The sequence below is a fragment of the Suillus fuscotomentosus genome (assembly GCF_016647785.1).
Source record: "Suillus fuscotomentosus strain FC203 chromosome Unknown F5891scaffold_156, whole genome shotgun sequence".
In the NCBI taxonomy this organism is placed as follows: domain Eukaryota; kingdom Fungi; phylum Basidiomycota; class Agaricomycetes; order Boletales; family Suillaceae; genus Suillus; species Suillus fuscotomentosus.
Genome location: NW_024539668.1, coordinates 18,610 through 41,061, shown reverse-complemented (window position 1 = coordinate 41,061; position 22,452 = coordinate 18,610). Strand labels below are relative to the sequence as shown.

General features: G+C 46.5%; 11 protein-coding genes across 11 annotated transcripts; 4 read left to right on the top strand and 7 right to left on the bottom strand.

Moving 5' to 3' along the window:
• The first annotated feature begins 388 nt into the window (after positions 1–388).
• F5891DRAFT_139376 (peroxisomal biogenesis factor 11) lies at positions 389–1,722 on the top strand. Its single transcript, XM_041370632.1, has 7 exons — positions 389–613; positions 672–792; positions 838–980; positions 1,035–1,151; positions 1,202–1,311; positions 1,364–1,474; positions 1,531–1,722. The coding sequence occupies exons 1-7, from the start codon at positions 527–529 to the stop codon at positions 1,595–1,597; spliced, it is 756 nt and encodes a 251-aa protein (XP_041217493.1). The 5' UTR covers positions 389–526; the 3' UTR covers positions 1,598–1,722.
• A 258-nt stretch (positions 1,723–1,980) lies between these two features.
• On the bottom strand, positions 1,981–2,218 carry F5891DRAFT_965378 (uncharacterized protein; the record flags this gene model as incomplete). Its single annotated transcript, XM_041376161.1, has 2 exons — positions 1,981–2,072; positions 2,131–2,218. The coding sequence occupies 2 exons, from the start codon at positions 2,216–2,218 to the stop codon at positions 1,981–1,983; spliced, it is 180 nt and encodes a 59-aa protein (XP_041217492.1).
• Positions 2,219–2,312: 94 nt separating this feature from the next.
• Positions 2,313–4,001, top strand: F5891DRAFT_1073401 (uncharacterized protein). The gene is made up of 7 exons (XM_041363335.1): positions 2,313–2,539; positions 2,594–2,789; positions 2,845–3,001; positions 3,054–3,111; positions 3,167–3,438; positions 3,490–3,668; positions 3,726–4,001. The coding sequence occupies exons 1-7, from the start codon at positions 2,331–2,333 to the stop codon at positions 3,831–3,833; spliced, it is 1,179 nt and encodes a 392-aa protein (XP_041217491.1). The 5' UTR covers positions 2,313–2,330; the 3' UTR covers positions 3,834–4,001.
• Positions 4,002–4,107: 106 nt separating this feature from the next.
• On the bottom strand, positions 4,108–6,043 carry F5891DRAFT_139270 (uncharacterized protein). The gene is made up of 14 exons (XM_041370631.1): positions 5,938–6,043; positions 5,820–5,880; positions 5,729–5,761; positions 5,661–5,680; positions 5,592–5,606; positions 5,501–5,539; positions 5,417–5,445; positions 5,344–5,357; positions 5,264–5,296; positions 5,042–5,101; positions 4,845–4,985; positions 4,564–4,792; positions 4,461–4,509; positions 4,108–4,408 (listed from the first exon to the last, which is right to left on the bottom strand). Exons 1-14 carry the CDS (start codon positions 5,941–5,943, stop codon positions 4,229–4,231), a joined length of 909 nt encoding a protein of 302 aa, XP_041217490.1. The 5' UTR covers positions 5,944–6,043; the 3' UTR covers positions 4,108–4,228.
• A 638-nt stretch (positions 6,044–6,681) lies between these two features.
• Positions 6,682–9,627, top strand: F5891DRAFT_1214617 (uncharacterized protein; the record flags this gene model as incomplete). Its single annotated transcript, XM_041369282.1, has 7 exons — positions 6,682–7,088; positions 7,198–7,551; positions 7,605–7,801; positions 7,872–8,242; positions 8,300–9,015; positions 9,094–9,216; positions 9,471–9,627. 7 exons carry the CDS (start codon positions 6,682–6,684, stop codon positions 9,625–9,627), a joined length of 2,325 nt encoding a protein of 774 aa, XP_041217489.1.
• A 5,136-nt stretch (positions 9,628–14,763) lies between these two features.
• F5891DRAFT_1198558 (uncharacterized protein) lies at positions 14,764–15,370 on the bottom strand (the record flags this gene model as incomplete). Its single annotated transcript, XM_041368648.1, has 2 exons — positions 14,764–14,948; positions 15,007–15,370. The coding sequence occupies 2 exons, from the start codon at positions 15,368–15,370 to the stop codon at positions 14,764–14,766; spliced, it is 549 nt and encodes a 182-aa protein (XP_041217488.1).
• A 1,478-nt stretch (positions 15,371–16,848) lies between these two features.
• On the bottom strand, positions 16,849–18,095 carry F5891DRAFT_987350 (uncharacterized protein; the record flags this gene model as incomplete). Its single annotated transcript, XM_041377895.1, has 5 exons — positions 16,849–17,178; positions 17,233–17,671; positions 17,748–17,785; positions 17,933–17,958; positions 18,008–18,095. The coding sequence occupies 5 exons, from the start codon at positions 18,093–18,095 to the stop codon at positions 16,849–16,851; spliced, it is 921 nt and encodes a 306-aa protein (XP_041217487.1).
• Positions 18,096–19,097: 1,002 nt separating this feature from the next.
• On the top strand, positions 19,098–19,247 carry F5891DRAFT_965373 (uncharacterized protein; the record flags this gene model as incomplete). The annotated part of the gene is made up of 1 exon (XM_041376159.1): positions 19,098–19,247. A coding segment is annotated over one exon (150 nt), but the record flags the coding sequence as incomplete, so codon positions are not given.
• A 105-nt stretch (positions 19,248–19,352) lies between these two features.
• Positions 19,353–19,871, bottom strand: F5891DRAFT_1214615 (uncharacterized protein; the record flags this gene model as incomplete). The annotated part of the gene is made up of 2 exons (XM_041369281.1): positions 19,353–19,423; positions 19,694–19,871. Coding segments are annotated over 2 exons (249 nt in total), but the record flags the coding sequence as incomplete, so codon positions are not given.
• Positions 19,872–20,369: 498 nt separating this feature from the next.
• On the bottom strand, positions 20,370–20,810 carry F5891DRAFT_965383 (uncharacterized protein; the record flags this gene model as incomplete). Its single annotated transcript, XM_041376164.1, has 2 exons — positions 20,370–20,620; positions 20,666–20,810. Coding segments are annotated over 2 exons (396 nt in total), but the record flags the coding sequence as incomplete, so codon positions are not given.
• A 560-nt stretch (positions 20,811–21,370) lies between these two features.
• On the bottom strand, positions 21,371–21,694 carry F5891DRAFT_922004 (uncharacterized protein; the record flags this gene model as incomplete). Its single annotated transcript, XM_041373799.1, has 1 exon — positions 21,371–21,694. A coding segment is annotated over one exon (324 nt), but the record flags the coding sequence as incomplete, so codon positions are not given.
• Positions 21,695–22,452: the final 758 nt, after the last annotated feature.

Genomic DNA, 22,452 nt, shown 5'->3' with positions numbered 1-22,452 from the left:
CGCGAGGCAAACGTTACACGCGGCTTTTGCCGTCCGAAATCACCCGCAAGAAACCCACCGAAGTTCGATGGGGGCCACACCTGAGAATGGGTCTCCTTTCCAGTAGTGACCTTCAAGGCCTGGCAGCTAGACATCGTGGTACCGCTTTCATTATTCCAGTGTGATTATCGGTTCGTATTTACCGTCTGCCTATAAATCAGATATCGAGTCATCGCCGCGTCTGGCATATATAATGATAGATCTAATAGCCGCTCAATAGATGGCTTTTTCCATACCTTTGACTCGTGCTTGAATTGAGACATGTTATGGTTCCATTGTCGTGTCTTGTACTTGCTCTTGTGAAGTCTGAAATCATGCGCATGAGGACGCCGTCACACCGGTGATCGGGTATATGAAAGTAGTAAACTTGATTCCACGTGATAACGGCAAGGTAATTACGCCAGGTCCCGCATCTAGTAAAGCCTTCAAGTAGCATTTAAAGCACCTCCCTCGTCTTGCGGGAATCCGTCATTTGTACTTTTCAGATATGGCTACAGTCGCATCACAAGTCATCCTCCACCCTTATGTGTCTCAGTCCTTGAAATTTGGATCATTCAATGTTGGCCGGGATAAGGTATTGAACCTCATTGTTTTTGGGAACGGAATACTTATCGGAGCACATTATCCGGTAGCTCTACCGCACAGTTCAGTATTTCTCTCGGTTTCTCGCCTGGTTTCTCGTCTCTCGGGGTAACAAGGTCGAAGCTGCTCGATGGACAGCTCTCAAGAGTCACCTAGGGATTGTCCGTAAACGTAAGGGTCATCTGTGCCGCATGATCATACTTGACATTTGTACAGTCATGCGACTTGGAAAACCTGTAGAGCACCTCCAAGCCGCATTGCGTGTTGCTTCATCATCGGGTGAAGTTGGTGAACAAGTGACTAGCATCGGTCGGCAGCTTGCCTACTTCGGGTATCTCACATATGACACAGCTCTGTGGGTAAGTAACAAGTGATCCATGGATGGTTTTACCACTCCTGAAATAATTCGACAGGCGAACGCCGCAAAGTTCATTGCTCTCAAGCCCGACACTGCTGACAGGGTCACAAAGACATCCAACAGATTCTGGCTGGCTGGAATCTTATTCAGCATTACGCATGGACTGCTGAAGGTGGGACCTATCGCCCAGCTAGGATAGTGACTTCAATTTCCATTTTCCAGGCCGGACGACTCGCTCACGACGCAAAGAAATTGCGTAACTCCGAGACCTGGGGAGAAAAAGATCTCAGCGATGAAGCTCAAAGAGAAGTCAGGCAACTCGCGCTTGAAAAGTACGTTGAAATCATCACTACTATATCACAAATAGCTCTAAGATACCTATAGCCTGCGCGCGGACACACGCCACCAATTCATCATCGACCTTTTCGACATTTGGATACCTGCTTCCAACTTGGGTCTCGTCAATGTCAATGACGGGGTTGTTGGCTTTGCTGGGTTAGTTTGGCAGTGGTTTCTTTTACTGTGCTCACCTGATAGATTATCGTGTTCAGTTTCATTTCCTCTTTCATGGGTCTTCGTGCTCAATGGCTTGCAATCAACAATGGAAAGAAAAACTGAGATTCCCTGTAATAACACACTGCCTATCACTATTGTCTATACTTCTGCTAGTATTCGATGTTTCCCGCCCCAGGGTCTGCACGTTCCTCTACTTTTGTTCAATCTATGACTACACCACACATTCGAGCGTCCTCGGGTCATAGACTGATAAAACTGTGGATAGTGTATGATCACCGTGTGTACCTGGGGATATGCCTTGCGTTTTCGAAGGCGAAAAACACTATCAAGATACCCCGTCACGCGTCATCGTTAAAGAGGTGCTTGAGGCGCTTTCTGTTGGTCCCTTAATCGAAGATATTCCTTTCGAACATCATCCATGGCTACTTGACTTGTGCTGAAAAACATTGACTCGATGTACCAGACACTGAGTGCGGTAGGACTCACTATTGTAGCATACACTCCTGTAAGGCTTTGTACTTGTCCCTGCAAGCCCATGCCACAGACAGCGTACGTCCGGTTGCGCAGTTGGCGAATTCTAAGTGACACGAAGCCAATATAAGTGTTTTGAATCATGCTATAATGCATGGCCGAACCTTTAACTATCGAGTCACATTCTGTTAACGCGCGCGCTTTAGTAGTTTTAAGGAGTGTGTCCTCCTCCCTTCTGGAAAGCGTGTTCATGAGGACAACCTGACTCTTAATTTTGATCCCGCCAAGCGCTGATAGAATTGCCTTTTTTGTCGATGTGGGTCGCCGCTCTTCCGATTCATTACATGCGTTGTCCTCCGTCACGATGTCGGCCCATTTGCTCTTCATAAACTCACTCTTCCGCCCCCGTTCCAGCTGTCGACTTTCGTATCGAGTTCGACACTTGGCAATACCGTCAGCCTCAACGCCGAATTTAAAGTCTAGTTTCCGCGAAACGCTGGTCTCTGGACCATCGCTAGACGACTTCATCTCAGGAGAACCCATAGAACATGTAGTGCTCGGGAACACCAAAGGGTGCGCATGCACTAACATGATTTTCTGGGAATAATGCCTATTCATTCACTACAGGCCTCGGCTACCTAGCTTTCTAAAGACAAAAATACCCTCGGGAGCATCTTTCAACAAGATCAAGAAGGACTTAAGGGGACTCGGCCTTCATACTGTATGTGAGGAGGCACGATGTCCCAACATCGGTGACTGCTGGGGTGGAAAGGAAGGTGCAACTGCTGAGGAGGGCAAGAGGGCAGCAACGGCTACAATCATGGTGTGCTACGTGATACTGGAATTACTGTCCTTTTGACTAATTTTACTCCTTTTAGTTGATGGGAGACACCTGTACGCGTGGTTGTAGATTCTGCTCTGTCAAGACTTCCCGTACTCCCCCTCCATTGGATCCTCACGAGCCTGAGAATACAGCAGAGGCCATTAGTCGATGGGGGCTTGGATACATAGTGCTCACTAGTGTTGACAGAGATGGTGTGTTGACTACAAATATAAACAGATCACAGACTTAAAATTATCCCTGCAGACCTTGTAGATGGCGGTGCACATCACTTCGCAGAGACTATTATGAAGATTAAGCAAAAGTACGTTACATACTGACTTCGTTCGCGCCGCTTACTCATAGGATGTTCGAAATAGGGCGCCCCATATTCTGGTGGAAGCATTGACAGGAGATTTTGCGGGCAATTTGGAAAATGTTTCTCTCGTAGCGAAGTCTGGCCTAGACGTTTACGCACACAATATCGAGACTGTGGAGGAGTTGACACCCTTTGTGCGCGACCGCCGTGCAACTTTCCGGCAGAGTCTGAAAGTGCTTGAGCACGCGAAGAAGGAAGGTGTCCGCGTCACCAAGACAAGTATCATGCTTGGTGTCGGCGAGACAGAAGAACAGGTCATGGATGCGTTACGAGGTAAGCTGAACGCATTTATGCCGAGATTATAATTGCTGGATCATGGTTCAGAACTTCGCAAAATTAATGTTGATGTTGTCACCTTTGGGCAATATATGAGGCCCACGAAGCGACACATGAAAGTTGATCGATATGTGGAACCTTCCGAGTTTGACAGATGGAAGCGGATAGCTGATGACATGGGTTTCTCCTATGTGGCCAGCGGTCCTCTTGTCCGCAGTAGCTACAAGGTCGGCCATTTAGTTTGTTTTTCGTTGCGGACGATTCTTCTCACACATGGTTGCTAGGCTGGCGAATACTTTATAGAGAATATGTTGAAAGGAAAGGCCACAGAGAACAGGGTGACGAATCTCGTCACACAGGAAGCGTCAACAAGCCATACCCAGACGACATGATCGTGTCTACAATATTGTCCTACCATTTACTCTTTATCTAATCCACGAGGGGATCCTGTCTACTGTCGTTTTCCAAATGATGTGATCGGACCTTTGTCAGTTACCAGCATCTAAGGATCATCCGGTATGCTTAGACCGCGAGCTATAAGAATGACATTTGAGTGACAGGAACTACTTACTGGATTAGCTCAGGATAGTCCTATCCCTGACTTCCTTACCTAGAATTCCCAGTCGAGCATGCCGGTCATCTATCCACGGGGAATCTACATCCACAAATTCCATCAACTCTAGAGACAACCATTTAGTTGAATAGGTTTTTGAGGTGTACGCTAGTCAGGGGCGAGTATGGACCTTATGCTACTTCCTTCTTCAGTTTGGGATATCATACGCAAGAGTCAATCCTCGGGCTGCTCCAATTCCGGTGGCGAAGTCAAACATACACAATCCTCGAACATCGTACTAAGATGTACGCAGTTGTCATTGGCATGCGTATCCCAAATGCTGATGATGAGACGTGGCACGATAATAAACGGTGCGGTAAGCTTGAACAACAGTATCAGATACAGCACCACCGTCTGTGCATGCCTGCGTTAGATAATATCTCTGCAGAATCACAGGAAATCATACCGAAGGGTGGGCCCACAATGTCGCCATGAATATTTGAGTTGCCAAATTCCTAGCATGATTCAATGAATGCTTTTAGAGAACACGGCAAACGAAGAGAACTTACAGGACAAAGTATATGACATGATGTCGGACGATCATCACTACGTAGGTGTTAGGCTTCATTTCAAATCCCTTTCGTTCTTTCAGGTGCTTCCTGAGGATGGCAATGGCGAGAACAACCAAGAAAATATCATAGCATATGACGGGGATGGAGGCATAGATCACATGCATAGGTCCGATGTGGAAGAAAGTCGTGCAGTACTTGATATTTGGAGTTATTATGATCTCTTGCACTGTACAACCAGGCATCAGCTTGCAAAGAACTCGATCAAAATAGAAATTCACCTGAGACCGCCGAAGACCGGCTCCACAGAAATACATCCACTGCTATATAGAGCGCGACGATAGGTAGGAGTAACCCCAGTAGAACATAAAGTATGAGCTTTGATTGGTTATGTAGGGCGTAAAGACGCCAGATGAGGATGACTGCAAATGTAAAAATGGGAAGCGCAAAGGTGCGAGACTGTATGGATACGACATACCTTCCGCCAAGCAAAAATATACAGAAAAACCCCATTGCATGAACACGAACATATTATAACCTATTTCAATTTGATGATAAGCAAAGCTAGTATCAGTTGGATACGATATACTCACAACTAAACAAGAGGTCAGCAGCAGATCAGGCTAGCTGTAAAACGAACTTCTGACGTACGGCTGAATCTAGGTCAACCTAGAACCCTCTAAAGAAAGAATCGATATACTCACTGCTTCAGGTATATAAAATAGACCTCCCCCTAGTGCTAGTCAATCAATGATGGCTTATTGGTATCACGTCACGTACAGATGGCGCAAATCCTAGACGTCAGCGTCAACATCCAACGTGCCGTCGGAAGGATACAAGCACCGCGACGTACATTGCAAGGACAATACCAAAATATCGGACCTGACATAGCAACGAAATGGGAAACCATAAAGCACTTTGGCAGGGTGGAGCTCACAACAAGGTATAGATATATCATCACTGACCACTGCCTTTGCTGCATAACCAGTCAGTTTTGGACCTTCATATCGTTGGAGTTGAGCTCTAACCCAAACAAACGTGACCTGCGACAGTATAATCATGAGTACTCGACGATAATGAAACGACCCCCTCGTTACCTCTTTCTCGAACTGAAGCACTAGATAATATTACGCTCAGCCGTATTACAAGCATGAAAGCTACTGACTGTAGTCGTAGGATATCAGGGTGATGATTGCAACTGGAAATGATGAAGTTCAGCACAATGGTTCGTGTCCAACAAGTTCTGACGAACTTACCCGTTATGTTGTTATTCCAGTCAAGAGCATAGAGATGTTCTTCTGGTGTCAACATGAAAGCGTGCGCGAATTCAAAGAGTGAGGGACGGGCTGCTGATTACCAATGTACGATACTTATAGGCATTAGAATCTCGTTGACCTGTAAGGGTTGTGAACTCGTTGTGTCCTAATGAAAATTGTACGACATCATGATCGTGTCAACCTTGCGCCGTAATTTTCCATCTGATGTCACGAATCACCGTCCTGCTAGTACCAATGGAAAGTCGTAAGTATATCGATGTCATCACACGGCTGACAACTTGAAGGGTCACCCTGTGTCACCGGTGGTTGTTGCTGCTTATGCGGCTAGATTCTGCCTGTCCGACCCTCCTGTTAGGTAGCATGGGCAGTGCTTATCTACCCCGACATGGCTGAAAAACGCTGAATAAGTTAGATTATTTGACGAAATTTACACTTGGCAGGTAAAAACCGTAAATGGGAATCTGCCGCGCCCGCCGCTGCTGACCAAGCGCGCCCATCCCGCCGGTTTTCTGCCTCCCTTTCGTCTTTCAACGTCGAAAGACCGATTGTCGAAAAGGTGCGACGGTGCCACGCAGTGGATAGTATTATTAGTCTGTTTGAACATAATAGTGAGCATGTGTTCCGACCCGAAGTCACTACTTGGGTTGATTTACGGATCACTTGAGCTTAGCACTGTGACCTGAAAGGTCCGCTGTGCCGGTGGGTCCTCAGATTTACTGATTTACGAGTTTACGACAGATTTACCAGATTTACGACCAACTTTGGGTGGTCCTGCACTTAACTCCTGCTTAACTCGCCTTAACTACCCAAAACTTGACTTAGTTTGTCCGTGAGGCCGACCATGGTGAGGACCAAGCCGAAATCGTGCAAAGGGCCTCCTTCCCCTCATGCTGCAGAGGCCAGCCCAAGGAAGCGATGGAAGGGGGCAGTGCCCACAGGAAATACCACCCTGCCGGCCATCAACAAGGTGAAGGAAAGGGCCAAGCAACAGCACAAGCATGCAAAGAAGACGCGCGAGAACTACAATGGATATGTGGAACGAGGACAGACATGGCTGAAGGCACATTTCACTACTAGCAGGGGGGCTATGGCAAGCATGGATTCGGAGACCGTGTCTATCAGTACTGATGCCTACGAGGATCCCACATTCAGGGATGCACTCGAGAGGATGCCCAACCAACATTCTGACAAGGCCCTCGCACTCCTCATCTCCTTCAAGTGTTTCCATGAGAACTGTGGCCAGAGCACGTGCGACGGGACCTACTCAGCCTTCAAAAAATTCTGGGAGGAAGCATGAGTGCCATATCTGTGTCAGTGAGTCTCATACTTATGGCTTTCGATGGAATGTGCCATCCAGGGATGGAGATACCTATCGTGGGAGGTGGCATTTCAACGAGGCACGTCTGTGCTGGGAAGGAAACCCTGCATCGTCAGCTGAGGTTCAAGACATCATCAAGTCCGTCAAACACAAGACCAGCAGCGAGGGTGGGGACAGAACTCACTCCATTGCAATGTCGAAAGGATTCATGGATCGAATCCTGGCCTGGACCCACAAACTCTGCCCACCAAAGACATTCCTTGGGCTTATGAGGTCAGTTCTGGCACCAGATACGATGAGCACAGAACTCCTCACACTGGAATCGCGTGAATTGCTCACAAAGATGACGATGTACCAAGCATTTAGTACAACGGCCTGGAACCTGTGGACAAGGTCAGCTCACTCGATACAGACTGCTTGCTAAATTTTGAAGCAACCCATGGCAGGTGCTTCGAGCTCATCAAACTGAAACGGAAAGACTTGACCATCGATTTTTTCCAAGTTGGCACAACATTCACAAGATATCTGAATGGCGAGAAACTGTGCTCGAAGGACCTCCACACATATTTCGAGGTGTTTTTGTCCAACCGAAAGGGCTGGCAGCGGAGGGTAGACAAGGGCACGAAGGAATCAGACCTACGGAGTGAGTACCTAGTTACACCAGTTGTTGGTTCATAATTCGAACATTAACCTCCTGCTGCTCTCATCATCAGGCAACCGGTACAAGCTCTACCCACAGCCAGACTTACCAGGCTGCGACTGCTTCTTCTGGCTCTTACTCTGGCTTACCTTCCTTGAAGTTGCCCACTATGGTCGAAAACTCGAGCCCGAAGACTATATCTTTCCTGCAATAGGTGCAAATGGCATTGTCCACTGTGGTGAACCTATCTCGCACGACACTGTTCAGGCATGGATCGACGAAGCAACCACAGAAGCAGGAATCCCACGAGGCGCAGGTGACAACTTCACAACCCACACCTATCGACGTGGTGGTGCACAGTGGCGTTGGATGTTCGCACCTATCGGTCAGCGTTGGACTCTCGCGAGGGTCAGGTGGTGGGGTTCATGGGCAGAGAATGAGAATGTGAGTCTTAGACTGACTCGAACTTCTCTGTTTCTGACAATGAATTACTTCAATTAGCGTGACACACTCATCCGGTATCTCCTCGACGAGCTCTCCACCTACGAAAACGACCATAGTGATGCCCTCTGTCCAACACAGCACGAAGCTGATGCATCTCTGCTTGGAGAGCACTTGCTTGTCAAGCCCGTTTGCATCCAGGACCTGCAGTCGATGCATGAATGCATCTCAGCTGACGTTGCAGGTCTGCGGAGTGACCTACGCACCCTCGCAGCCACGCTCTACAACGGGCAGCTGACTAACCTGCCCAACTCACGCAGCAGCACAGGCATGTGCAATGCTCCGCACTCGTCAACTCTGCTGTCAAACCCAGGCAACCCCTGCATCGTTCATCACTCATCTGGATCCCTGCCACCCAGCTCCGAGTCTCAGCCATGCTACCCTGCTATTCCCTCCTCCACTCTCCCACAGCCCTCTGCACTCACTCGAATCACAGACGGCGCCACCATTCTTGAAGTTGGTTCCCGCTCACTAGTACTACCTGAGAAGGGACTTGTCATCCCTGATGTCCCAACACGACATCCTGATGGGACCCACACCCCAAGAGCTGCCTCTTGGAGACAGATCGTGAAGCACTGGACAGATGGTGACCCCAAGCACGGATTGCTACTTCCACTTCGAGATTGGCCGCCTGAGTGGATCCGCGGGAAGAACAAGAAGTTTTTTGCGATGAAGTACCACCAACGCTCGGTGATTGCACTGGAGTTTCTCGACCAGTGAGTTGATGTCGCAATTTTCGGGCACACGAACTGCTCTCATCCCCACCCATCATCATTCCATGCACACACTACTAGATTCAATGGACACGAGCCTGCATTCCTCGCCGCATATCCAGAGGCCACTGTGGGCCACACAGCTTTGCTTCGGGCAATCAACCGCGCGAAAAAGGAGCGCGGGGATATTATCCCTCGAAAGTAGTGAGTTATACTTCTCGCGCTCTGCCAGTTGACCTGCGCTGATGGTTTTTAGACTCTTTTTCTTTCTTTCTTTCTTTCTTTCTTTCGGCACCAACACACTTCGAAGCTCCCTCCCTTTTGTTGCCCACTGTCCCTCGTTAATTCAGGCCAAGTCTCGTAGGTCCCATCCAATTCTAACTAATCTCAATGAGCTCGTTACACTACCTACTAGTACTGCTGTCCCCATACTGTACATCCTTGACACACGTCCCTAGCCCTAATGCTCAAGCCTTTCGTTCATTCCCAGACTTGCCTCCCACCAGCACCTCCATCTGTTCCTCCGAGTCCCCATCATCCGGCCTCGTTCCCTCGCGACTTCGTCCTCTCGCTGTGCGCAGCACCCCAACCGCGGCGGGAGGCGGGGTCACGTGACGTGCACTACCGTATATGGCGCGCCAAGAGGTAAAATTTTCGACCTAAGTCCACATTACCACCCATATAATCTTGGAAAGCAAGTATATGCATAATTTAAGGTCGAACCTCGTAAACAACGTCCGTAGCTGCCGATCTAAAGGTCGGACTGCCAATCTAAAAGTCGGATGCGCTCGATGAGTGCTCGATGAGCGGTGTTTGATTTTAGGCGACCGCTTAGCGTCTTTTAAGTTAGTGATGTGCACGGCCCGGCTTGGCCTGAAAGCCGCGGCTCCGGCCTGGCTTCAGACGGCCTTGGCTTTGAAAAACTGCGGGCCAGGCCAAAGCCGTCAATGACGGCTTGGCTTTGGCCTGGCTCGGCCTGAGCCACGGCCCGAGCACTGAAAACAGAAAAATGGTTCAGACAAGGATGATATACTATTTACACGAAGTTGCTGTCTGATTCTATGAGATCCTCATCTCCCTCCAGAAGAGTGTCCCAACCTTCATCCTCGGCATCACTCAGCTTCTCGGAGTCGTTAGTGTCTGACTCAATATCCAAGTCCTCGAGAGCTTCCTCCATTGATGATGATGGTCCAGGCTCACGGAAGAGTACGTCGTGGTGGAGGGCACATTTGAAGCATTGAAGTGCCTCAACGATGTCACCCTTGAGACGGTTTCGGCGCTTGCTGATAGTGATACCGCCCTGTGAGAATGCGCGCTCACTTGAAACTGACGATGCCATAATTGACAGGTAGTCACGAGCAATTGAGGTCCATACTGCCCCATATCTGTGTCCGTTGATCTACAACAAAGAACCAGTCAGTAGCGAGAAGATATGGACTCAGTTGTGTACTTACTCCCCACCATTGGATTGCACTCATTCCCGGTGGAGGTTTTGTCTCTACAGCATCAATATAGTTTTTGAAACTCGCATACCATGGTCTAGATGGATCTGTATGAGTGACAACAGTCTCGTCATCGTTGTCTTCTTCGGAGCTTTGTGTCTCGCAAATAAACTTCTTAAGCCCGCTAGCCTTCCCTTTCTTGGCCAGTGATGGTTGCGACGTGGATGCTGCTTGGCCCAATTCACGATAGCGAGCCTCAAACTACATGGTTTGTAAGTGAATGTGAGCTGGTGAATAGTTCGGTCAGACATACCACTCGTTCGGTGCAAGCAAGAACATCATCTTGCAAATGTTCCGGCCAGTTCTTCTTGAAATACAACATTTTACCTGTCGGATCAAGCACTGCATGCAACATTAACATCGAAGACACATGGAACATGAAACAGTCAGCACATACACATGGTCATGACATAGGCTGGGGAGCCAGTGGTCTTCTCGTAATATTCATCGAGCTTTTGTGCAGCGGCGTGCAATGCAGGTGCAAAACATGCATATTTTGGCCGTCCTGCACGTGAAGACCAAGCTCTATGGAGACTCTCAAGTGCAGAGATTGCAAGATGCAGTGTAGTACCCGATTCGGACGAGAACGCCTGCTGAGCCACGTCTGCATACTGAAATATCAAATCAACAACAGCATTATATCAAATGACGAAGGTAACTCACAGATAATAAATCAGTGAATTTACCAACACGGGTCCATTCGGCTGGCGCCAACCTAAGGAAGTCAATCTTCGCCCGCTTCATCAAGTCTCGCTCTTGTAGCCCCATCTCGTACACGAAGACGTCAATGTGCTGTTGTTGGGCAACGGGAAATCAGTCAAAACAGATGAGTGCAACTTCGTGCGGTGGAGGGCAACTCACCTTTTGATTGGTTTCTGCACGATTAATCATCACGTAGGTCGACGACCAACAAACTTTCATGTCCAGAAGGAGTTGTGTAGGGCGGGAGATGCCAGCCTTGACTTGGACCATTTTGTATAGTTCCTTGCGCTTCGCGGAAGATCGCTCCTTTGAAAAAATCAGTAAATCATTGTGCGCAAAGAGAAACAAATCACCTTTACACATATTGAACATATGAGGCCAATCTCATGACGCTCACGATGCATGGTGGTATCTGGCTCGTGAGCATGGGGGTTGTGAGGTTCGTAATGCGGCGCTTTGCTGTATGTACTGATCAGTACTTGGGTACCGAGATTAATTACATGAGCGAGACAGCTGTAAACACAATTGTGAGTCATGTTAGCTGCGAGACAACGAGCAACATACTTGATCCTTTGTTCACGCCAAGGGAAATTCTTCTTGAATCGTCCTTCATAGAGTCGAGCGAACTCCTCAAGCATTGTGCCATTGTTGGCAGCATTATCACAAGTAACATGGCCCAACTATATATCATAATTAGACAAAGCCAAGCTGAATGCGAAGAGCGAAGATGACATGCCTTATGTGCGATACCAACATGATCTAGAACTTTGAACAGCGCACCTCCAAGACGCTTCCCATTGTGTGCATTGTTGAGCTGGGTAAAGCTGAGAAGTGCCGTTTCACTCTCCCAAAGCATTGTTGACTTCTCTTCGATCCAGTGTCCAGTGATGGCGAAATATCCATCGATATTGGTAGCTTGCCATGCGTCGCAAGTGATATTTATTGCGCCACTAACAGCAGCGCTCTGTGTTGAAAAATGAGATGTAATGAAGCAGCACGCAGCACTAGATTGCGACTCACATTTAACGTTGTCTGGAGTCTTGTCAGGTGATTCTTGAATATTCGCATGATCTCAGCACGGGTGGCTTTACGATTGGGGATTTTGACTCCGTTCGTTGCCCATGAAGCGACATCGATCATGTCTTGGAACTTTGGGTGCTTGAGGGCTTGGATAGGCTAGGTTAAAGTGTGTCAATGGTCAAACTATTATATCAAGGGAATCATACATACTTGGTCTGTTGCAACTAACCATTCGATCGTGGCTCATTTGAATAACTTATCAGAGTATGGTATAACTCGCTCAGTGAGTTTGCGTTCAGTCAGGTGCGAATTGATGGTCTGCTGCGCCTGCTCGGCTTTCTCCTTCCGAGCTTTGATATTGCCAGGTAGCATAGACTAAAAAGAGTGCTTCTTTGCCCACTGTCGATACTTTCCCTACAGTGTAATCTGAGTCGTTAATATAAGCACAATGAACCATATGTGCAAAAATACGCACCGCAAAATTAGCCTCGGCGTGACAATGAAGTGTTGTAGATTCATTCACAAGAATACATTGCTTCCTGTTGATTCAGTGTGAGTGAGCGAGCACAACAATGACCTCGTAGACTTACAAACATATCTTGCACTTTCGATGCTTTTTAACCTTGCCATTAGTTCCTGCATGTTCGAACGTCGCTGTCTTCTTAGATAGATGATCTATAGATAAACACCTATAAAACCAAATATCTCCACGGTCAGCGATTCAGACAAATACCAATGACTGATAACGTGGTCGTTCGTGGGTGGCTTGTCTTTGCTCCTAAGGTACAGTCAGCAATGTATAGCTCTGCACAACAGTCAGCAGTCAACAATCAACAGTCAACAGTCAATCCAACAGTATGGATATGAAGCACAATGATAACAGAAACAGAACCCGATTGGTCAGCGATCAACAACAACAACAACCAAACAACAGCAAAAATATCAAGAGACACAGTCACTCTAACAGTATAGAGATGACACAATACAAACAGACACTCCTCCTAACACTTCACACAGCAACAATGATTCGTACACAAACTTAGTGCAGCAAGTTGTGTGGAGTTACAATGATAATCCCCCTCAAGAACAAAACAGGTGAGACTACTGTCAGACCTAGTCAGAGCTACCGTAGCACTCTTAGCCTAATATTGAACCTGCTGCCAAGGAACTCACAATGAGTATTCAAACAGACTCAGGAACGGGCAGCCTTGGACTTCAATACCAAGTCCCCTTTTCAATAGCTAAAGCCTAACTCGCAAATGACTACTTTGGCCCAGTATAACACGCAGATGTCTGAGGTCAGCGATTCACTGTCAACACCTAAAGTCTCCCCACAAGACTATCCTAAGTCTTCAGTGGACAAAAGAGACAACACCAAACTTCTGGGTAAGAATGAGACTGAAACTTTGATACTTGAGAGAAAGTTGATAGGAAGGAACAGCAACACAATCAGACTGCTACAACAGAAACACCAACACAGTCACGTTCACAGAGACTGTTAGCAACAATGATCACAACACACAGAGACAGCGATCAAAGGAGATGGTCAGCACACACAGTCACCAACACACCACACTCAAACTTGAGAGACAGAGAGAGTGAAACAGAGAAACAGAGATGTTAGTTTCACAGTCACAAATCTCAGACACGTTTCCAGAGAGACAGAGAGAAAAACAATCTCAGAAACAATCTCAGAGAGACACAGACACAGACACAGACACAGAATAAAACAAAAAGAGAAAAACACAAATAAAAAAAAGAACACTAGTCTTGCTAGTTGTCAGACACAGTGAGCTCAAGGTATGTGCTAGATGTTCAACACAGTGAGCTCAGATATGTTGTGCTGGTTGTTGAGCACAGTGAGCTCCAACCTTGAACCACACTTGCTGAATGCTGATTCACACTTCACTCACAATTTTATTCTGAGAGGGTAAAAGTGGCACTTGGGCATGCATTTATTGGGCAAGAAACAGCTCCTTATATAGACAAATTGGTGGCTATACTACTAGTTTCTCGTACTTAAAGTTGTAACTTTACTGTGATAGTACCAAGTCACACGATATCTTTGAGTCAAAAAGTAAATATTCATAACTCTTGTTGGTATAATGATGAGCCAGCAAGAGCTGTGTATAGCCCATGGGTCAGGTGTCCCTTGATGACTCAGCTAGACAAGGAGTGAGAAAGTGATTACATATTGTGTACATATGTTTGTGCAATCTGTGGCTGATAAATTGATTGGTAGCATAATGATATAAGATGCGTATTTAAGGATTTGTAAGCTTTCCCACAGGGTAACCTTATGCAAACATATTTTTCATAGTCACCTGATATGTGTGAGAATCTTTGTGAGTCATCCTCATGGCTGACTAAGCAAAACTCATTGCAAAAATAAATGTACAAAAATATTCAGTCCACTCGTGTATAATCTCGTAAAATGAAAAAAAGCGAAAGATATTCCCTTAGCCTTAGTCTGACTTCAGATCACAGGAAAAATGATTTCATAGGGCATAGGGCTCATAGGAGAGTATTAGTCATCCATGCACCGAACCAGTTTGGTGCAGGTCATCGCGCCAAAAAACGCATCAAGATCGGCAGTTTTGCCTTCGCATGTTGGAGCCATGTTTGCAATAGGTTGGACGTCGACATTGATCGGAATACCATCATTGTCGACTAAATCGTCAACCGGCGCAGCTAATTTGCGCAACTGTTTTGCTGCCAAAAGTTTGGTATCAGTTGTATGATTCACAACTCAGATGGCAAATACACTTACGTCGTGGATTGGTGCGCACATCTTCATGTTCCTTGCCACCAGACTTGTCATCAAGAACTTCTTCAACGCAAGTCCTCTTACCCTTTTCGAGTGCAGCCAAGCTTGAACCTGATGGTGCAGTGTCACCCGGAGGTGAATTCAGGGATATGCTGGGGGTGGTTTGATCAGCGCCAGCGTTGGAAGCATGTCGAGTATCAGGCAACTTCGCAGCCTCTGCTGCACGAAAGGCATTGATAGCCTTGGTTTGTGATGGGAGAGCCGTCTTCTCAGAATGTTGGAGAAGGGTGGTGGTAGGCTTGGTTTGGCGGACCGGCCGGTGTGCACGACATTCGTCGTCGCTGTCTGTGTGGACAGTTCCAACCATCAGAGACAAGTGGTGAGAGGCAGATATAAAAATATAAAAATTACTGTCACAAATGCATGGCTTTTGTCTGAAAATGTATGTGATGGTTGTCGCCAAGCTTGCGATTTGAAGTTGCAAGAAACTTGCAAAGGAGGGCAGATTACTGAAAATGACAAGTGTGCTATCTGCCAACACTGTGGCAAGTGAGTTGTGTCGAGCTTGGAAAGAATGTCTGCGATGTAGAAACAACAATACTGAGAGGAACAAAGAAATGCTCCTGACTGTATCTAAAAAGTTGTAGGTCGTGCATTGCCTAGTCTGCGATACTTGAGATGGCAAGTGCATTCGACCCTAAAGGGGAAGCAGGTGCAGCGGAGATCTAGAGGTACGCGCTTCAGCGAAGCGCAAGAAAGCGCAGGTGCGCGCAAGGTACGAAGGCGCGGGAACGCGCGCGCGTATTAGCGCGAAGCGCGGGAAAGCGCGCGCGTGTAAGCGGAAATAAGAGAGACTAAACTTATGTGAAGATATAAGCAAGATAAAGGATGTGAGATGTGTTGTGCTAATGAATAGATTTCTACTGCGACTTTCTAAGTAGTAAGTACTAGGTAAAGTTGGGTGAAAAGTAAGGTAAATAATAGTATGTACTGCTGGCGCTTATATAGCGCGCCTAAGCGCGCTCATGCGGAGCCGAAGCGCTACCGAGTAGGTATGTAAAAATATATATGAGTGAGAAACTATGATAAAAATAAAGGTGGAACTATGCTAATAAAGGAAATGGAAATATACGCACTAGGGAGCTTGGTGGACAGTGGATGGATGCATCTGGATGGCTGGCGCTATAGGGCGCGCAAGCGCGGGAACGCGCGCGCGCGTATACATCGTGAAGCGCGGGAATGGTGCGCGCATGGCACGCGTTGCGCGGGAAAGCTGCGCGTCATATAGGAATCACTGTGGATGGTACACAGAGTGATGCTGCGAGTTGGTGCTGTATACTCCCTAGTGTAAAGCGCCATATCACACTATGAGATGCACGAGTCTCTACAGCGACTCACTGTGATTCTTACCACATGAACATGCACACAATGTAAGTGATCGAAAAGCTAAAATGAGACAGAAGTCAGATTTTCGATCAACGATCGTCAAACAGTTTGAGCTTGGGCGCTGCAGGCACAGTACTGTAAGCCGCGGCCTGAGCCGGCGGCTTTGGCTTTTCATATTCCCAGGCCAGGCCAAAGCTGTCACCAGGCCATGACTTTGGCTCGGCTCGGCTTGGCCTATTCAGGCCCGGCCCGGCCTGGCCCAGGCCTGAAGCTGGGCCGTGCACATCACTACTTTTAAGTTTCTGCGCGAGCGAGCCTGAGCGAGCATCCCAAATATTTCCAAAACAATATATATTGAGTGAATCTTATGAAAGTGCAAGATTATCACAAAGTAATCAAATCTTATCTACATATCTACAGAGCATCAGACATACTAGCAGTACTGATAGTAGATATACCTCATTCAACTAAATCTTTCTGTAAAGAAATGGAAGTGTGATATACTGCAGGAACATTATGAATGGTGAGATTGTGTTGTTGAATGAAACAATACTCTGCTCCAGGTGATGAAGATGCTGAAAACTCCACCATCTGACGTCTCCTGCTGAGATGCTCCATGAGGACTGAATGTGTTGCAGTACCGCTGAGTGAAATCAGATTATTGAGAGTGTCCACATTGTCTATGTCAAGCTCTGCGTGGAAGCCAGTTTCCCACACAGCTGTAATGATGATGGTGTATACGCCAGGATGATTGACTGGGGTCAGCGAGTCTGGATCATTCATTTCGTGCTAGAGAAAAAAAGGATAAGTCATTAGAAGAAGTAATACAAAAAGAAAACTTACCAAAAACAAGTACACATGATTCTCAACAAGTATTGGTACACATTGTTTCCTGTGCATGATCTCCACGTTTGCGTCCAATGGACGGTTAAAATCATGATGAACTGGGACTTTGTGGTACACCCTTGTTTTGAAGGTCGTCCATATGGTCATTGTGAGGGTTTGGAGGCTCTTAAGACAAGTTTCATAGTTTGGAACCTCTGCATCAGGCATGAAGTCCTGGCAAGCTGCTGACAGTGATGCCTCTGCCATCACCATGTTGATGCCCATTTTGGGCATAGCATTCTCTAGTAACACCTTGTGGCACATATTAGACTTTGCAGCTTCCATCATTTTCTTGAATTGCTTGTTAGTTGGACATTGGGGAGCATAGGGATGGGAGCATGCAGGACTGTTGGCCACAGGTGAATTAGTGATAGGTGCACATACTTTAGTCATGATCCTACATAGAACCAGTGCCCTGGACATAAAAAATGATTGTAGAATGTGTCCCAGCCAGCCTCGGCCACTGGATGTACCTTGCTACTGGCCAGTGTCCAAAGTTGGACTGACCAGGCTGTAGTCATAACATGTATATTAAGTGCTAGCTGTCATGTGCATGCTGAGATTGGGCTGACCAGATGCATACAACAGTAGGCCGGCTAGTGCTGTAGATATTTTGTGATCAATGTACATAGTCACTGGCCAGACATGCAGCTTGTACCTGGCCAGTGTGCCAACGTGGGCTTACTGAGTTGTGGTCACAACATGTATAGTCAGTACTGGCCAGCATGTATACCCTCAACTTTCAGGGCTGGCCGGATGCACAGCTGATAGTGCAAAAGTGGGCTGGCCGGTGCTGTAGATTTTTTGTGATCCATGTACATAGTCACTGGCCAGATATGCAGCTGGGCTGATATATAGCTAGCAGGATGATATATAACCTGGGGCTCACACTAGGGTGCTAGGATACATCACAATGATATATTAATACAATGACCAGCAAGGTAGGAGGTGATATATCATGTGCCAAACTTTCTACTAACCTACCAGAAAGTTGATATATCACTTGACTGACACTTCCAGGTATATTCCAGTAATTAGTATGCTGAGATGTGTGATGTATTGTGATGCAGTAGGTGAAGTATCATCTTCTCACAGTTGTGGTCCAAGGTCTGGGTATATCAGGTACTAATATATCATTGATACATCATGTGTCTATGTCTATGGCTTACAGGTGTAGATATATCACTACCCTTCTACAATTACAGGTAATTGATGTATCATAACAACATTATTGCCTGATTATTGCCCACAGCTTTGAGGTACGGCCAGCCTCCTTCTACCCTGGCCACTCACTTGGTATGTGACAGATAGCCCGGCGGGCATATGTCTACAGGTGATATATAATGGCCCATTACCATCAGCCTTGGGGTGTGGCCGGCCTCCTTCTACCCTGGCTACTCACTTGGTATGTGACAGATAGCCCGGCCAGCACATGTCTACAGGTGGTATATAATGGCCCATTACCATCAGCCTTGGGGTGCGGCCGGCCACCTTCTACCTTGGCTACTTACTTGGTATGTGACAGATAGCCCAGCTGGTACATGTCTACAGGTGGTATATTATGGCCCATTACCAGCAGCCTTGGGGTGCGGCTGGCCTCCTTCTACCCTGGCTACTTACTTGGTATGTGACAGATAGCCCAGCTGGCACAGATATACAGGGGGCATATATATTCTGGTCATCTGTGATAACACTTACTCCAACAAATCCTAGAATATTGTAGCCCAGGGTATGTTCCAATTGCGAGAAATCAAATGGAGGACAGGATGTATTAGTATCTGGAGTGGGAACTCAATGTGGATCTGGTAAGTTTATCATGATGCAAGGTCATCTGTGACAACACTTACTCCAACAAATCCTGGAGTATTGTAGCCCAGGGTATGTTCCAATTGCAAGAAATCAATCAGATGGAGGGCAAGATATATCAGTATCTGGAGTGGGAACTCAATGTGGATCTGGTAAGTTTATCATGATGGAGTTCCTACTCCAGAAACTGATACTGGCCACTCACTTGGTATGTGACAGATAGCCCAGCTGGCACAGATATATAGGGGGCATATATGTTCTGGCTATCATGATAAACTTACCAGATCCACATTGAGTTTCCACTCCAGATACTGATATATCTTGTCCTCCATCTGATTGATTTCTCACAATTGGAACATACCCTGGGCTACAATATTCCAGGATTTGTTGGAGTAAGCGTTGTCACAGATGACCAGAACATATATGTCCCCTGTATATCTGTGCCAGCTGGGCTATCTGTCACATACCAAGTAAGTAGCCAAGGTAGAAGGTGGCCGGCCGCACCCCAAGGCTGATGGTAATGGGCCATTATATACCACCTGTAGACATATGCTGGCTGGGCTATCTGTCACATATCAAGTGAGTAGCCAGGATAGAAGGAGGCTAGCCGCACCCCAAGCCATCTGATTGATTTCTTGCAATTGGAACATACCCTGGGCTACAATACTCCAGGATTTGTTGGAGTAAGTGTTGTTACAGATGACCTTGGATGCGAGCATGAAAGTGAATATGAAAAGATGGTGACTCAAAGATCCCCAAGCAGTGGAAAAACTTGCTTTGAGCAGCTGGATTGAAGGTCATGGATTAGAGTTTGGTGTGGTGAGACACATATGCAATGAAATGGGGGAGCTTTACTTAAGAGTTAGAAGAGGAAGGAGGGTACTCTAGACAAGCAAAAAGATGAGTAATGAGCCGATGAAGGTACAACAATTCAGATGGTGAGTCTGAACAATGTGTTGGGTCTTGCAGAACCTAGCTGCTATTCGACCCTAAAGGGTTTCTGGACCAGGCTCAAGGCTCAGAGGAGAGGAAATATCATAAAAACTACTGAGGACTCTGACTCATACTGGTAACTAGTGAAAAGATTGCTTGATTATGTAAGCTACAAAAGTGCCAACATAAGGTAAGGTAAAAACAGTCTCTACAAGCCCAACCAGAAATGAATCCCTACACCGACTTGCATGATGATCAGCCGGTCTGCACACACTACAGTGGAACAGCCCTAACCGTCCTACAAGATCAAGGTTCAATTGGTATTCCCCATCAAAATAGAAAATGTAATGATACAATCATGTAACTACTATCATCTTATCCTTGAATGAATTATCAGCCTTGGATCCAAATTTTCCCCACAAGCACATCTGTCGATGAGCATATGCTTGATGCCCAGGCTTGACCGATTTTTTGTATCTTCTCAGCCATTCTTCTTCCTTATATTGAAACCAGCTCACTGTCCAACCCATCTCATGTTGGACCAAACTTAGCTCCTCCTCCCACCTTTGCCATCTGGCCTTGGCTTTCAACCAATGAACCCTGTAAACTAATATTGGTCACTTGAGAAATATGATTTTTAAGTATAACTCACATTCATCCATCCAAGGGTCTTGCTGAGAATCCAGAATGTTGTTGATGTTCCAAAACCAGGCCAATCTGTGGGATCCTTGTCCATATCTATTCTCTTCTGTGACTTCCTTCTCTACCCCAAGCTGATTCGGCTCGATTTCTTGGTAAACATTCCTTGGAATATCTTCATCCACCCCTAGTCAAACCATTGCAGCCCTTGCCCTTTGATAGCTTTGGATACACTTATCAATTTTGACACAGCAACGAAGAACCTCTTGCTTTGACCTGGTGCCTTGCCATGTAGAATCCACACTGCGGAAATGTTGACGATGTAGGGATTCATTTCTGGCTGGGCTAGTAGAGACTGTTTTTACCTTACCTTATGTTGGCACTTTTGTAGCTTACATAATCAACTTATCTTTTCACCAGTTTACCAGTATGAGTCTGAGTGCTCAGCAAGTTTTCATGATATTTCTTCTCCTCTGAGCCTTGAGCCTGGTCCAGAAATCCTTTAGGGTTGAATAGCAGCTAGGTTCTGCAAGACCCAACACATTGTTCAGACTCACCATCTGAATTGTTGTACCTTCAACGATAAATTACCCCTATGGCCTAGAGCTTGCCATAACTTCTCCAAGCAATCATTTGCCTGCCCTTTTCGTAATTCCAGTTCTTCAGATTGCAGACCGTCCAAGCCAAGTGCTGAAGCCCCATTGTGAGGCACTGATGATGGCATCCAAATACACATGGCTTCTGCAGGAGCTTCCTCATCTAAAACTTCTTCAAGATGCGCACCTTCCCATCCATGCTCCTCCACATCTGGACCACAAAATCTGATGTCGTCAGTATGTTCTGTACCTGCATTAACTTCAATCCCCTCCATCATGGCATCAGCCACCTCATGAAATTTTGTAATCCTTGCAGCTAGCTTTTGTCGTTTCTCTTCAACTACAACCTTTTGAGCAGGGGACACATCTTTGGAAAGCTGCCTAATTTCAACTCTCAATGCATCTCTAAAATTAAAATCAAACACACCCTCCAGATTAAAATTGTTTCATGATGTTGTAGGACTGGAAGTCCTTACAGCCTCATAGAGGCTATTTTGCAGTATCTCATAGCATCCTATTACTTTACTACACCAAGCGCAGCTTTCCCGCGACCCACGCGCATCGGCCACTACTTTCCCGCGATGACTGCAGCATTCCCGCATGTGCACATATCCGTGCTTTCTCGTGCTTCATCGGCCGATGTTTCACACCACCTGTCCATGTCCAACCAACCCAATGGTACATCATTCTATGATTATATTTATCAGACCATTTCCGCATCACACCACCTTTATTTCATCATAGACCCTTATTTACATATAGCTTTACATACCTTACTCGGAAGCACGTTGGCTTGGTTCCCCATGACAGCGCTTAGCATCATACTTAAGTGGCAGTAGTACATATCTCTCAGTAGCTTGGTTTTCTGGACATTCCAGTAGCAACTCCCTTTAGCCTACCGTTAGTAGCTATTGGCAATCTGTATCCATTTACCGCCCGCACCACATCCATTACCATTCCGCTTTACGTCTATTTCTATTATCTATCATCTCTATTATCATCTGAACCACCCGCGTTGCAGCTGCTTTGCAGCCGCGTTTTCCCATGCCTCCGGCTATTGGTGTCTTCTTAGATAGATGATCTATAGATAAACACCTATAAAAACAAATATCTCCACGGTCAGCGATTCAGACAAATACCAATGGCTGATAATGTGGTCGTTTGTGGGTGGCTGTTTACACTTCCCAAGCTATGTCAGACAACA